Source organism: Ursus maritimus, unplaced genomic scaffold (assembly GCF_017311325.1).
Source record: "Ursus maritimus isolate PB19 unplaced genomic scaffold, ASM1731132v1 scaffold_31, whole genome shotgun sequence".
Classification (NCBI taxonomy): domain Eukaryota; kingdom Metazoa; phylum Chordata; class Mammalia; order Carnivora; family Ursidae; genus Ursus; species Ursus maritimus.
Genome location: NW_024425675.1, coordinates 17,091,825 through 17,108,168, shown reverse-complemented (window position 1 = coordinate 17,108,168; position 16,344 = coordinate 17,091,825). Strand labels below are relative to the sequence as shown.

Genomic DNA, 16,344 nt, shown 5'->3' with positions numbered 1-16,344 from the left:
ACATTGAATCTTGGGTTCCAATCCTGATCTGCTTATCCTCTGCCTCTCCCCATGTTTCTTAAACTCTCTGTCTTTAGTTTCTTCCTCGGCAAATGGAGAGATTGGACTAGATACTTGCCAAGGTACATAAAGTACCTGTCTGTAAGAGCTGTGCTAACTCAAACATTTTTTCTAGAACACTGGATAAAAATGAGTGAATCTGAATTAATTTCCACTGATTTTTAAATTCTAGTATTTAATTTCATCCCATTATTATTTTATTACTCTATTTAAAGAAATCATACAGCAGGTTTTACTTTTCAGTAAATAGTTCCGGTATTGAATTCAGTTCAGTTTGTTAAACCTCAACCTACCTAATCAATATCAACCTAATCAGTACCTTCAAGTGGATCTTTAGCCTGCCCTTTGCTCTCTGCCAGACGCTGAGTAAACTGAGTGCAACATTCAGGTCACATGATCTCTAAGACCGTCATCTGCACTTTTATGGAAGTGGGTGCAATAAATGTGAGATCTGATGATTTGGCTCTGAGTCACTGTGACCTCCATTCATTTGAAATGGTGACATGAATGTGTGCTTACCTGAGCTAATGAAAAATTGGGGAAAATATTAGTGACTTTGACATAGCTCAGTTGGCATGAGAACTATCGAGTCTGGGTTTTGGTGTCATCAAACCCCTATCATAGTTTGTGAGGATTAAATGAACACATACAGTGCTCTGAATAGAATAAGTGGTAATTCTCATTATTGACAAGAATACCAACTTAAGTTTGGTATTTTATTAAAGACAAGGGATAGTTTTGTTTTTTATGACCTCTTTTTTTTATAATTATGTTCAATTACCTAGCATATAGTAAGTACATCATTAGTTTTTGATGTAGTGTTCAACAATTCATTATTTGTGTATAACACCCAGTGCTCATCACCACACGTGCCCTCCTTAATGCCCATCACCTGGTTATCCCATCCTCCCACCCCCTCCCTTCTGTAACCCTCAGTTTGGTTCCCAGAGCCCAGAGTCTCTCATGGTTTGTCTCCCTCTATGATTTCTTCCCATTCAGTTTTCCCTCCCTTCCCCTGTGGTTCTCTTTTTAATCAACTGAAAACAATGTAGAGAGAACGGAGAATCTGTGTTTTTTTTAAAGTATAGGTAGGTAACAAATGAGAATGTTTGACACCAGAGGGCTGAGGTCCATGTGACTTGTTTTTTTATTCTACATCAGCCCCGCCTAATCCCTCCCACCGCACAGAGTTTGAAACATTGTAATTATGATTTATGAAGTGCCTAAACAAAGTGTTGTTCATGTTAGCCAAAAAAATCTGCTTAGACTTTAAAAGCAAAATATTAATGAAAAGAAAAATTGATTTTTAAAAATGTCATGAAATAAAATTCTCAGAATAAGTTCTGGAATGTAAGGTTAGGTAATAATTTATGAGAATGATAGATGGAAATGTTTATTTAACGTTTTTATGATAGAAAACTTTGTATTTCATTCATGATACATCTTATTTGTACTCTAGGTGCATCTGGGTGGCTCAGTCGGTTAAGCGTCTGACTCGATTTCAGCTCAGGTCATGATCTCAGGGTTGTGAGATCAGGTTCTGTGCTCAGCATGGAGTATTCTTGTCCCTCTCCCTCTCCTCCTTCTCACTCATGCTCTCTCTCTTTCTCAAATAAATAAATAAATAAATAAATAAAATCTTTAAAAATCTTATTTGTACTCTACAATGAAGTAAAAATGTTATTATTTGATGAGAGAGTCTTATCCAAATTAAAAGCACACTCTTACCACCGATAGGAGTATTCAAGACGTTGGGGTTGAAGCCTGGTCGTATCTGGGTTAGAAGCTTAGCAAGACTCTTACTAGATCTTATTAAGAATCTTACTTAGTCTCTCACCTCGTTTCTTTATCTGCCAATGGAGGTAGTAGTTGTACTTACCTCCAGAGAATCCAAGGAGAAATGTTTGCATGTTTTTTTTAGTACTTCCCTCAAATACATTTTGATCTGAGCACTTAATTCTGAATTCGATTCCATTGTCTTTTCCAAACATCAGTCTTGTTTTTTGTTTTTGCTTCCGTTCCATAGGATTAACCAGTTCCTTGACCTCAGGACTCTGGATTGGACTTAACAGCCTCAGTTTCAACAGTGGATGGCAGTGGAGTGGTGGCAGTCCATTCCGATATTTGAACTGGTTACCAGGTAGGGTCCAGCTTGTCTATGGATAATTCATCTAGATTTAATTTATCTGGATACCATGGAGATCTTCATCATCTCACATGGAGAGCTCAAAGAAAAGAGTTGGGAGACTACCAAATGTAGTCCATTTCTCACGTTGCTTTGAAATCTGCCAACTGGATTTGCATATACTAAAACCATATGGTTATACCTGCTTCGTGCGTTAGGGATTCATCTGGCAGGATTATCACACAAATCAATACAGAACTCCATTAAAGTATATATTCTCTGAGTATCTTTGATTTGCTAGCTATTATATTCAAAATCAAATTATCGAATTTTATAATGTGCTTATATATAAAATGTACACTTATGAGATATATATACTATAAAATGCTATATAGTATAGTCAAAGATTTTATATGTGTTTATTTATATTTACACACACACATACTATGAACTTAAGTGAATATGAATTATTTGGGGCTGGACGATTTCTCATTATCTTGAGCCCTGAGATATTTGTAATATTTCTGTCATTGTTATAATGATCTTAACATGATTTTCTCCTGTTGTTAATCTAATGTAGTTGGATTAAAATAATATTTCAGACACAGATGATAATCCACGCTAGCATAGTAATTCATTAGTACTTTTGTCGGCAATTTGTAGTTTAATTGTAAAAAAAAACAATTGGTTGATGATTAAGCCTTCAACAGCTTTCTAATTTTTTGGAAGACAGAAAATATTCTGAACTAATTATGTCTACATTTTTATAACATACAGGTAACAGAACATAAAGGAGACTAAATAATAAATGTGTTTTACATATACAGCAGTTATTCAGAGAAAACAAAAGGACCAATAATGACAAAAAAACTTTTACCTTATTCACAAATGCCAACACTTAGTAGCTGCTTGAGGCATTCTACTGAGTGTGATTCAGAACTCCCCACCCCCACTTCCAACCACACCCTGTACTAACGTTGGCTTATTAGCAAAGAATACAATAATTAATGACTACTAATGTCTGCACGGGTGTGGAAAAGGATGGGTCACATTTTCATTTACTAGTTCTGCTGTGAGAAAATACGGATGTAGTGTTTTTTCATATACTCAGACTTCTTTCTTAAAAGCCACTGAATGGCTTTGCACTTGGCTTAGGAAATTAAACTCTCTTCTATGTTACTGATTTATGGTATTTAAAGAAAATGAAAACTTCGAAAAGAAAGGAAGGAAGGAAGGGAGGAAGGAAGGAAGGAAGGAAGGAAGAAGAGAAAAAGAAAGAAAGGGAAAGAATGTTCAGAGTAGATGCTAAAACACAAAAGGGAAATTTTAGAGGATACATTTTGGTTTAAATTGACATGCTTTTACTATGAAATTCCACTTCCAATGCATTCCTTCAATGCATAGTTACAGGGCTGTCACTAGAGTCAGCTCTGCTTTCCTCTATAATATGGGAGCTAAACATTACTTCAAGGGAATATAAGATGTCCTTCTCATGGGTGAGGATTTAATTTGTCTGCCTACTCACTCAGTCCAATTGAATTGGAGAATGCCAGTTGGGCTCATTCAGATCATTAGATAATAATGATCATTTTTTAAAGGAACTAGAGTTTATTCTTTGCTGCTTAATTATCACACGTTTGGCAAGTCACTTTATTTATTCTGCAATTTTGGAGTAATTATTGTAATATGAACCACTTGCATTCCAAGACTTCAGTGAGAAAATTGGTGGGTTAACTTCAGTGAAAGTGAGGTATGAAATTGGAATATTGATGAGAAAGGAAAAGAAAAGTTATTCCTGAGAAGTAAGAGGTGTAAAGTTAAATCACCTTCTGAAATAATATGAGAGTTTCTTCAAACTAAAATCAGAAAACTTGTGGAATATTAGAAGCTGTTATTGCATGAAATATTTGATTAAGTATTCAATTGAGTACTTACCAAGTAAAGCATCTATTCAAATACATTCACATTGGAGGTCAGGATAATTTACACAAATGCTGTAGAAGTATGAATTCAAATACATAACTACTGTAGCCATTTAAAGACAACTAACTGATATATTAAAGTCCTTACCACTGACAATGTTTTTCTTTGTGTATTCTTCCACAACTTTCAAAAAATGTTGACAAAAGCTTGATGGGGCAGGTGACGTGGTTCCCATCTAGCAGGAAGGCAAAGTGAGCTCCAGGTTATATACATGTCAGAGGTCACAGAGCAGAGTTGTTAACAAAATGTGGCTCACCACCCTATCTTCAGGGGAGAGATGGAGCTAGTTTTCAGAACACTGGTTTTAAAATCCTGTGTTAACTAACAAAAAAGCATGAGAGATGCGGGCATCACTGCATGTATACATTGCATTTTGTATTCCTAGAGTTGACTTTATCTGTTTTTTTTTTTTAAATCAATTTTCAGTAAGATACGGGATGAAGGGTTAGCGGTTAAAAATCTTCAGTACACTGGGTCGAAAATCTTGAGGAAGAGTCTGAGTTTGGGGTGTACTTTATCAGCGTTTCCCATGTCATGTTGCTTCTCAAGCTCCCCTTCCCTTGTCTTTCTCCTCTTTCCTGTCTTCCTCTTCCGTTTCCTCTCTCTAGTTGGAGAAAATTTCCTTGTGTTCAGAAATTCACTAGTTTGCTCCTCACAGTTAGCCTTACTTAGCTTTTTGGTAGGTATTTACAATGTTTAATATGGTGTTTTGGAACACCATGTGTTGTGCATTTTGTTATACATAACAAAACCCAGTGTGAAGACTGTTCAAGATGATAAGGTCTAGCTTTATTATTGATATTGTGAAAAAAGTTATTTCAAAGAAGTAAACTTGTATAATCAACATTTTAGACATTGGAATGATCTAAGGACAAGAAAAGAAATAGATACTCAATGTAACTTTTGCTCTGCAGTCAGTAAAGATTTATTCGTAAATGTGAAGCCAGAGACAGAATGAGATCCATTAAATCCCAAGGATGAAGCCCTGAGGTTGTGGGGGCCATCTGCTTGTAATACCTATAATAATCCCACTTTGATTTTTCTTTTTCCCCAAAGGAAGTCCGTCAACAGAACCTGGAAAAAGCTGTGTGTCACTAAATCCTGGGAAAAATGCTAAATGGGAAAATCTGGAATGTGTTCAGAGACTAGGCTATATTTGTAAAAAGGGCAACACAACTTTGAATCCTTTTGTGATTCCCTCTGGTAAGTGACCTATTTGATCTGAAGTGTAGAAGATATTATAATTGAAAGAAGAAAATTATAGCCTCGCATAACTGTGTGAAATGACAGGTTTTGTTGATAATTTATGGAGGAAGCTTATTCCTATGGGATTTCTTTTTGTTGGTTACTAGTAATGGTCACTAACATTTCCTGAGTGTGCCGTGGTGTTCAGGCATGTACAAAGCCTTTGAAAGCACATAAATAAGAATTCTATCCTCATAGCAGCCCTATGAGTAAGGCATTATTATTCACACATTCTTGATGAGGAGGAGGATATTCAGAGGATATATAAAACTTGCACATGTGACAAAACTGGAATCCAAGCTAGGAAATAAATATCTGCAGAGGATGTTTTTATTATATTCTTGCTATTTAAGGATCCATCTGGGCTCTAGTGCCGTAAGTTTAGCATCGTCAATGGAAGTCTACACAGAAATGGGATAAAACATCCAAAAAGTACTAAGTGAATTTTATATGTAGGTTAGACTCTGGGGAAAGAATTCAATTATGCTCTCTCTTATAATTTTATAAAAGAGTTAAGTTACTAACACAAGAATGTACCCTTTTTTTCAAGTTGACAAAAAGCAAACGACCTTCACTTTTTTCACTATCAGCTGTTTTTGGAGATACGTAACGCTCTAAAGGGAATATGTATGTATGTATGTGTTCTGCTTGAGAAATCTGACAGTGTGGCATTCTTGACTTTTCTCCTTGACTTTTGAAGTCAATAAAATTGATGTTAAAATATGATTGACATGGCTGGAAAATTAAAAGGTACAAAATGATAGAAAAAAAATAGTATTTTCCTTCTGCCTCTTAACCTCTAATACCCAGTTGTACTCCCTGATAAATAACTGTTTCTAGGTGTTTATCCTTATCTGGCTATTCTATAAATACATAAACAGATATGTTTATGATCATTTCTGTCTGTCTTCTACAAATGGCAGCATACAATGCATATATTCTTCACTTTTTCCAGATAAAAAATTTTGGACATCTTTCTAGGGTACATAAATAGCCTCTTGGTTTGTTTTTATGGCTGCACAATAGCCATTACAGTGAGAGACCATGTATGTACTTTTTGACCAGTCACCTCTTAATGGACCTTCAATTTACTTCTGATTTTTTAGTATTACAAACAATCCTACTGTGAATAACTTTATACACGTGTCATTTCATGCACATGATTATTCCTAGGAGTGGAGTTGCCAGAACAAGGAGTAGGTGTATTTGCAATTTTAATAGAGACAGATACGGTCAAGATCTCCAGTGGGTACAGATGAGTGTCCTGGTTCTTGGGTTCGATGATATTTACAGAGGCACCATTATGACTGCAAGCATGTGTCCAGGAGATTTCAATCATTTTGCACTTCATCTCTTCTATTCCTCCCATAGGAGAAGTAGTATAATTCTTTCTCCTTGGAAAAGCTCATACAATTCTCCTTCAGAAGATTTGGAATTACCACTTAGGGGAAGAGGAGAATGGTTGTTTTGTTGCTTCCCTGGTATAGGAAGCAGAATTCTGGAACTTGGCCTTGTTACTTAACCCCCAGTTTTGGATTCCTCATCTGTAAAGGGAAATATTAATACCTGTGTTTCCTGTGAAAATTTGTTCAAACTGTCAAGCAGTCCATAAATTAGTCTAATTTCTCTACTATGCCTCACATTGTTTCACTTGCTAACCTTCATTTGACATGGGGTTTTGAATTTCTCTGTATTTCCTGGATGAATCATTCTGTCTTATCTATAAACTCAAATAAACTAGAAATTGGAAAAGCCTATGAGAGTTAAAATTATGCAGCACACATGATTGGTGACCCCCTGGGGCAAGAGTTCTACCTTGTACCCTGCAATGTTACCTCGTTCGTCGTAATTCCTGGGTCTCTAGACCCACACTGTCCAGTTCAGTAGCCATGTAACCACAGTGGCCATTGAGAGCAGGAAGTGGTGCTAGTTTGACCTGAGATGTGCTCTAAGTGTGTAAAATGCATGCGGCATTTCCAAGACTTCCCATGCACAAAAGGAAAATATCTCATGGTTTCTTTTTTATTGATTACATGTTGAAATGATACTATTTGGGATATACTGGGTTATATAAAGCAAATTATTTAAATTAAATTTACCTGTTTCTTTTTACCTTTATTTGTCATGGCTACTAGCAAATTAAAAACTCTATATGCAACTCTCATTCGTGGCTTACACTGTATCTCTGTTAGACAGTGTCGCTCTTGAGGAGCAGGTGACCTTTTCTGGCTGCCCCATGGAACTCCTTTTCATTGGCGGACTTCACATTTTAAGATATTTTTAAAGGTCACCTGTTCAGTTTTTGAAGGCCTCAGCATTTGCTGACATTATTTTCAGCTTCCTAGGTAGCAAAATCAAAACATCCCACCAGAGGGCCCTAGAGCTATACTAACTTGTTGAATATCTAAGTTGTATTGAGGGGCTAGAATTTTTTAAGTATGTGCATTTTTTTCTGTGACAATAATACAGTGTTTGGTCATCATGGGTGACTGTTTACTTACATGACTACTGTAAACCAAATCCTGGACTCAAAGATGTGGGCAGACAGTCCTGGTGCGTAAGGAGAAAGGGCTTTAAAGGATTCATTAAAGGAGTAACAAGCATTTAATGTATTGACCATTTGCTAAGGCAGCACATTTGAGAACATTCACTACCCAACAAATGTATAAATTAACATTCATTTGGTAATACAATCCGTCTTTAAGCAAGGTACACTGCTAAATTGCAGTTTGAAAGAGTATCTGTAAATGGCAATGATAAGCTGCGGCATATCAAATATATTTTCTCGACCAACATTCATTACACCTGCCACGTGCCGGGCCGCGTGCCAGTCCTAGGGCATCCAAGGATGAATAACCTGAGTTTCTGCCTTCCAACATCTTTCCCTTCCCTTTCCCCAGCTCGTGACTATTACAGTTCATTTTTGCAATACGAAATCAAGATTTATGAAATTTGACCATAACCCTTAGTAGCAATAATTAGGATGTTGGCCACTATTACTCATTGACTTACATAATAATTGTGTATTTATAATTTAAAGTAACATTATCTTAAATGTTTTCTAGTTCAGAAGAACAGAGTGAGGATGGATAACTTCCAATTAGTATTGTTATCAATATTATTGAAATGTTTTTTTATATATGGATATTTTGGTTTATGTGATGTGACTTGCCCAAGATCACACAACTTGTGGCAAATTCAGGTTTTGCCTGAAAGACTTCTGACTCTAAATCCCTGTGGTCACCGCAGTATCGTACGCCATCTTGCGGGAGCAAACCGGAGGTAGTGGGTCAATCCAGAGCCACAGGTGGCCAGCTCACGCTCCTGTGGTTTCTGTGGCTCTTTGGTGGCCCTTCTGCCCCCACCTAGTTTATCTTTTGTGACTATGCAAGCCAAAAAGGAAAAATAAATATTACCTTGAAATGCTTATAACTATGAATTGTTTTGTATACCGAATGATAGAAAATTTTGTTATCATTTTTTAAAAAAAATCATCCCTTTTAAATGTTTTCCAACCTCTTTTTTTCTCTAGAAAGCGATGTGCCTACTAACTGTCCAAGTCAGTGGTGGCCGTATGCAGGTCACTGCTACAAGATTCACAGAGAGGAGAAGAAAATCCAAAGAGATGCCTTGACTGCATGTCGGAAGGAAGGTGGTGATCTAGCCAGTATCCACAGCATCGAGGAATTTGACTTTATCATCTCCCAACTGGGATATGGTGAGAAACCTTACAGCAGTGATATGCTTACCTCTCCCTCACTCTCCACCCATTTAATCATAAATGTTAAATTTAATTTAATAATTTAAAATTAATAATGAGATTATTTAATACATACAGTAAATATTAATCATGCATAAAAAGTAGAAATTGTTTAGCAATTTAAAGAGTTTCTTAAAGATTTTATTTATTTTAGAGAGAGATGGAGAGAGAGCACGAGTGGGGGAGGGGCAGAGGGAGAGAGAGAATCCCAAACAGATTCTGCGCTGAGCATGGAGCCCGACTCGGGGCTTGATCCCAGGACCATGAGATCATGACCTGAGCTGAAATCAAGAGTCAAACACTGAACCAACTGACCCAGTCAGAAATCCTGAAATTTAAAGAATTTTTTTCAAAGAGATAATTTGTAGTCAATTGACATTTTAAAAAATATTACTTTTCTCAATATAATCTGCATTCAGAGCAGTCTACCTGAAGTTTGTCAATAATATTTCATTTCTTGGAAGCACTGGCATGTATGTATTTTCTTTTTTAAATGCCATATTTTCTCTCACCAGAAACATCTCTAAACGAACCATCTCATACTCTGGATTTTATTTTCTTTATTAACTTAGCTAGTGCTGCTCTGGTGTTGAGCAGTGAAAAAAACAGGATATTTTTATTGGGGTGGTTAGGTGTTGGCCTCAAACCTTTAAAGAAAGGTATGCCTCAATTTTAGGTATGTAATTTAAATATTATATTGAAAAGGTACCAAACAAAATATTGTGAAGTTTTCAAAAATTGGTTCTATCAAAACAAACAAACAAACAAAACAACAAAACAAAACAAAAAAACAACCAGGGAAAATGAACTGGGAACCCTTCTCCCGAAGAGGAGGCAGGTGAGGAGGAATGGAATGCTAACTGGGGGGGTACCTGCTGGTTAAGTGATGATCATTTTTTGCTTCCCCCTCCCGTCCACCCCCCCGCCCAGCCTGCTGACTAGCTACAGCTGTTCATTTCCACCCAGCAAAACAAGAGGAAATGGATGGTGGTGGACTGCTTCCTGACACTTATTGCCTGAAAATTGATAGGAGTTGGGGGGAGGGGAGAAGAAAAAAGTTGACAAATAGACAGGAATTAGTAGCGTAGGCACAGAAAGCGATTGCAAAGACCCCAAAACACCAGTACTTCTAGCACCTGTGCCAAATGGAATTCTTTCTACTCTGTGTACTTCACTCCATTTAATAGGCCCTGATAATAGTCTGTGGCAGCCTGTAAACAATTTCTTGTACTCTCTATCTGTCCATTCTGGAGGGTTCAGACTAGACAATAATAAAGTAAGCAGGACTGGTATGTCTGAATAATATCATGGCATACAAGTCATGATACTTATAGCAGGTAATAAAGTTTGCAGAGGAATCACTGGAAAACAGATGAGTTAAGATGCCATAGACCCAAAGTGCAAATTTTTCTCGACTTTATGTCACATGATACAGTAGTAGGAGAAGCTTATATGTTTATTGCTATAGCTACCTAGGGAAGTTGGCTGACAAAGTTTGCTTTTATTTATTTTTTATTGAAGTATAATTGACACACATTTTATTAGTTCCAGGTGTATAACATAATGATTCCACAATTGCAAAATGATCACCACAATAAACCTAGTTACCAATATTGACTATGGTCACCACGCTGTGCATTACAGCTCCATGACTTTTTAATTTTATAACTGGAAGTTTTTACCTCTTTTTTTAAAAAGATTTCATATATTTATTTGAGAGGGAGAGAAAGAACAAATGGCGGGAGGGAAAGGGGCAAGCAGACTCCCTGCTGAGTGGGGAGCCGACCCAGGGCTCGATCCCAAGACCCTGAGATTGTGACCTGACACTTAACTGACTAAGCCACTCAGGTGCTCCTGAAGTTTGTACCTCTTGATCCCCTCACCCATCTCTCCCCAACACCCTCTCTCTCCTTTACTTCTGGCAACCACAAATCTATTCTCTGTATCTAAGAGTTTTATTTGTTCATTTGTTTTGCTTTATCGATTTCACATATAAGTGAGATCAAATGGTATTTGTCTCTCTCTGTCTGATTTATTTCACTTAGCATAATGCCCTCAAGGTTGATCCATGTCCTTGCAAATAGAAAGATTTTATACTTTTTTATGGCTTTATAATATCTCAGTGTGTGTGTGTGTGTGTGTGTGTGTGTGTGTACACAATGGAACATATATATGCCTGATCTTCTTCATTTGTTGAAGAGACACCTCGTCCATCCATTGTTTCTGTATCTTGGCTATTGTAGATAATGCTGCAATGAACATCGGTGGGGGGCATATGTCTTTTTGAGTTAGTGTTTGTTTTCTTTGGATAAATACCCAGAAGTGGAATTGCTGTATTATATGGTAATCCTATTTTTAATTTGTTAAGGAAACTCCATACTGTTTTCCATGGTGGCTACACCAGTTTATACTCTTACCGACAGCACAAGAGGGTTCCCTTTTCTCCACATTCCTGCCAACACTTCTTATTTCTTGTCCTTTTGATAATAGTCAGTTTGACTGGTGTTAGGTAATGTCTCATCATGGTTTTGATTTGCATTTCCCTGATGACTGGTGGTTTTGAGCATCTTTTCATGTGTCTTTTGGCCATATGGATGGACTCTCTGGAAAAATGTCTATTCAGATCCTCTGCCTATTTTTAAATCAGATTGGGTTTTTTTTTGTTACTAAACTGTATGAATTCTTTATATAGTTTAGATATGAACCCATAATGAATATATGGTTTGCAAATCTCTTCTTCTATTCAGGAAGTTACCTTTTCATTTTGTTGTTGTTTTCCTTTGCTATGCAGAAGCTTTTTAGTTTGCTACAGTCCCGTTCTCTTATTTTTGCTTTTGTTGCCATTGCCTTTGGAGTCAGATCCAAAAAAATACTGCCAAGAGCAATGTCAAGGAGCTTACTGCTTATTATTTCTTCTCAGAGTTTTATGTTTCCTGGACTTATATTGAAGTCTTTATTTTTAATTAATTTATGTGTATGGTGTAAGATAGTAGTTCTGTTTCATTCTTCTGTAAGTGGCTTTCAGTTTTCCAAACACCATTTACTGAAGAGACTATCCTTTCCTCACAGAATATTCTTACCTTCTTGGTTGTAAATTAATTGACCATATATGTATGGGTTTATTTCTGGGCTCTCTATTCTGTTCCATTTATCTGGGTCTGCTTTTATGCCAATACCATGCTATTTTGATTACTTTGGCTTTGTAATATAGTTTGAAATCAGGGAGTGTGATACCTTCGGTTTTGTTCTTTCTCAAGATCGTTTTGGCTATTTGGGATCTTTTGTGGTTCCATACAAATTTTAGGTTTGTTCTATTTCTGTGAAAAATGCCACTGATATTCTGATAGGGATTACATTGAATCTGTATATTGCTTTCTTTTTTTTTTTTTTAAGATTTTATTTATTTATTTGACAGAGATAGAGACAGCCAGTGAGAGAGGGAACACAAGCAGGGGGAGTGGGAGAGGAAGAAGCAGGCTCATAGTGGAGGAGCCTGGTGTGGGGCTCGATCCCATAACGCTGGGATCACGCCCTGAGCCAAAGGCAGACGCTTAACCTCTGTGCCACCCAGGTGCCCCTGTATATTGCTTTCTGTAACAGGGACACTTTTATAATATTAATTCTCCAATCCTTGAGCATGGACTATCTTTCTCTTTATTTGTGTTGCCTTCAATTTCTTTCATCAAGTCTTATAATTTTCAGTGTGCAGGTCTCAGGTCTTTTACCTTCTTGGTTAAATTATTCCTAGGTATTTTATTCTTTTTGATGGAATTGAAAGTGGGATTGTTTTCTTAATTTCTTTTTCTTATAGTTCATTGTTAGTGTATAAAAAGGCAACAGAGTTTTATATATTGATTTTGTATCCTGCAACTTTATTGAATTTGTTTAGTAGTTTCAACAGGGTTTTTTTGGTGACGTCTTTAGGGTTGTCTATAAAATCATGTCATCTGCAAATAGTCATAGTTTTATTTCTTCCTTTCTAACTTAGGTGCCTTTTATTTCTTATTCCTGCCTAAGCTCTGGCTAGGACTTCCAGTATTACGTTGAGTAAAAGTGGGAAAAGTGGTCATCTTTGCCTTTTTCCTGTTCTTAAGGGAAAAGCTTTCAGCTTTTTGAGTATGTTAGTTTTAGGTTCACCATATATAGCCTTTATCATGTTAAGGTACATTCTGTCTATTCCCAATTGACCGAGAGATTTTATCATAAATGGATATTGGTTTTGTCAATTGCTTTTTCTGCCTCTATTGAGATGATAATATTATTTATTTATTTATTTGTTTGTTTGTTTATTTATTTATTTATTTTAGAGAGAGAGCAAATGTGAGTTGGGGGAGGGGCAGGGGGAGCCCACCTGCCTCTGGCAGGGCTCCAGCATCAGTGTGGTGGGGTAGGCGCTAGCTGGTTAGACTGATGGTGCAAAAATAGCACTCGCTAGTGCCCACACTAGCAAAGTAGAGGAAGAATGCAAAAATGGTGCCTTTTCACAGTTTTCTCTGGAGAGAGTTCCAACAGGTTTTTGCCCCTCTGGCAGAATTTTTAAGATTAGCAAATGAATCTCCTTTGCATATGGTCTAGAGTCTTTTTTCAAACTGCTGCTTTTGCCCTGGGCCTTAGGGTGAGTGAGTCTGCATATGAGATCTTTAAGAGTAGAATCTCTATTCCCTACAGCCCTTTGGTTCTCTTGGATTTATGCCCCATTGGTTTTCAAAACTAGATGTTTTGGGGGCTCATCTATAGTACACATCCGGATAGTTGGGGTGCCTGATGTAAGACACAAACCCCTCGCTCTCTGGGAAGGAGTTCCATATCTGTGAGACCCCTCCTGATGGTGGGTCACTACACCCTGGTGGGGTTTTTAGCGAGACTGGGTCTCTGGTTCTGCTACCCATCTCAACATGGCCTTTTTATCCTTTGTTGTAGAGTTGTCGTTCAGCTAGTTCTCAGGTTCCTTTCAGGGGGAATTGTTCCATATGTAGCTATAGATTTGTTGTATCTGTGGGAGGAAGTTAGTTCAGGGTCTGCCTGTCAGCCATCTTGAACCACCTCTGGCAAAGCTTGCTTTAAAATTCAGCTTTGGAGCTTGCTTTAAAATTCAGCCTTGAAATTAATAAATTTTCACTAGGGAAATCCTTCCTTTCTTTTTAATTGATAAGGCTTATTTATTTAAAACAGTAAAAATAGTATTGATAAAGGTAAATAAAGTTAAGAAAATTATTGTTTCTAAATCAAAAGCCTAGAAAAACTTTTTAGGTAGTTGAGATAATACCTTTTATGTTAATTGTGGACATACAGTGGAGAAATTGGGACTTGCACAAGGTAAGTTATGACTACATCAACTGAGACAGCTTCCTGAACTGATTCATAACAATTGGTCCAACAACTTTTTACACTCATGTATTATATAGTTTAATAGAGTCTTGATTGTGCTTAGCAATTATAAAAACTAGAGGGAGGTGCACAATTTGGTGAGAAAAAATGTTTATAGGGAACTCTTAATACTTTATTTTAACTGTGGGACTTGAGAGTTTAGGTTTTGATTAGTCTTGAACCTAAATCCTGGAAGGGCACATGAGGTCATTTTTAAGCCTATATTTGCTGCCCCAAAGATCATGATCTGCCAGTTAAGTGAAAGGAAAAGGGGATCATCCTGACAATGTCATTCATGCTCCATGGCACTGGAAACATCTGTTGGGGCTGGCAATGGGCCAGTCAGGGACTTCTCCAAAAGCAAAGTTGAGTGACAACTTTTAGGAGGAAGAGATGAAACCATTTAGGGAAATTCCTCTATAGTGTGGCATTTTTCTTATTTTCTACTACAACATCATCTTTATAATCCTTGACAAGTAATTTTATTTTTACCATTTAAAGAACATAAATCAAGCATTCATGATGAAATTTCCAGTAGTACAAATTAAATAGATATTGAAGTGTGTATTCTTTCATTTTTTGAATTTGCAAATATATATGTTTCTAGCCATGAAAACTTAGGTCTTAAATTTTGTCCCATTTTAGTCATATTTAGAATTTTTAGAATTCTAACTACAGGTAAAGCCAATAATGTTCCTCATAGAATAAAACAAAATGATCACATTTTATGTATGTACCTGGTTGTTTTTGTTTTAAGCTTTATTTGTTATTTGAGTTTTTCTGGTATTTCATGGTGAAAATGATTACAGATTCATTTATATTTATATACTAGTAAATAAGTCCCAAATGTCAGGAGAGACAGCTCAACACCTCAGCTTATGTATCTTCTCACTCCTATTACAGATATTGAACTTTAACAGAAACACCTAGAATGTTCTTAATAAGGACACAGTAATAAAATAGAAGTGGTTTTTAATAGTACTTTAAAACGTTCGTGAGATTTAGTAATAGTTAAATAGATTAATATATAAGTAAGCTATCATATTTCCAACACTGTGAGTGGAGTTGTTATGGAAGGTTATTTATAACAAAAAAGTAGCTTCACAAGAGAGGGGGTAATGATGGACCAACTTCAGCCTCATTTTAGCAACTGCCAGGAGATATATGATACTCCCACAATAAAAGAATAAGGTTGCTTTCACAGTGTAAAGAATACATTGTGCAATTAAACTAATATTGACAACATAAAATGTAATTGACATCTCAGATTAACACTCAAAAGGGTGGTCTTTTATCCGTTATAATATTAAGGGAGTAGAACTTTTGTTAATAAAGCAGGGGGCCTTCCTTTCCTGATAACCTCCTGATTTTTGGAAAGAAAACATATGTACATTACTTTTGTGTTTTTCTTCCTGTTTAGAGCCAAATGATGAGTTATGGATCGGCTTAAATGACATCAAGATTCAAATGTATTTTGAGTGGAGTGATGGGACCCCTGTCACATTTACTAAATGGCTTCGTGGGGAACCAAGCCATGAAAACAACAGGCAGGAAGACTGTGTTGTAATGAAAGGCAAGGTAAGGCAACTTTATTTGCTGATATCTAGCAAAAACCAGAGGGTATTTTTCTTCCTGCCTCACTCATTACATATCATCATTTAGGTTGTTTCTAGTCTAGGTGATCTATCTATATTTCAATTGTTTAGTAAAGTCAAACTTTCAAGAGGACTAGAAAAGCCACAGACAGAAACTTTCAGTTCAAGGATGAGAATAACCAGTAACCCATATTCGTATGGTTCCTGTG

General features: G+C 36.5%; 1 protein-coding gene across 1 annotated transcript in view; it reads left to right on the top strand.

Moving 5' to 3' along the window:
• MRC1 (mannose receptor C-type 1) overlaps nucleotides 1-16,344 on the top strand; it is a 91,738-nt gene that overhangs the window by 25,519 nt on the left and 49,875 nt on the right. Inside the window, exons 5-8 of the mRNA XM_008692051.2 lie at nucleotides 2,087-2,200; nucleotides 5,225-5,371; nucleotides 8,946-9,131; nucleotides 15,961-16,118. Coding sequence (XP_008690273.1) covers nucleotides 2,087-2,200; nucleotides 5,225-5,371; nucleotides 8,946-9,131; nucleotides 15,961-16,118 — 605 coding nt within the window. The remainder of the gene's footprint in view (nucleotides 1-2,086; nucleotides 2,201-5,224; nucleotides 5,372-8,945; nucleotides 9,132-15,960; nucleotides 16,119-16,344) is intronic.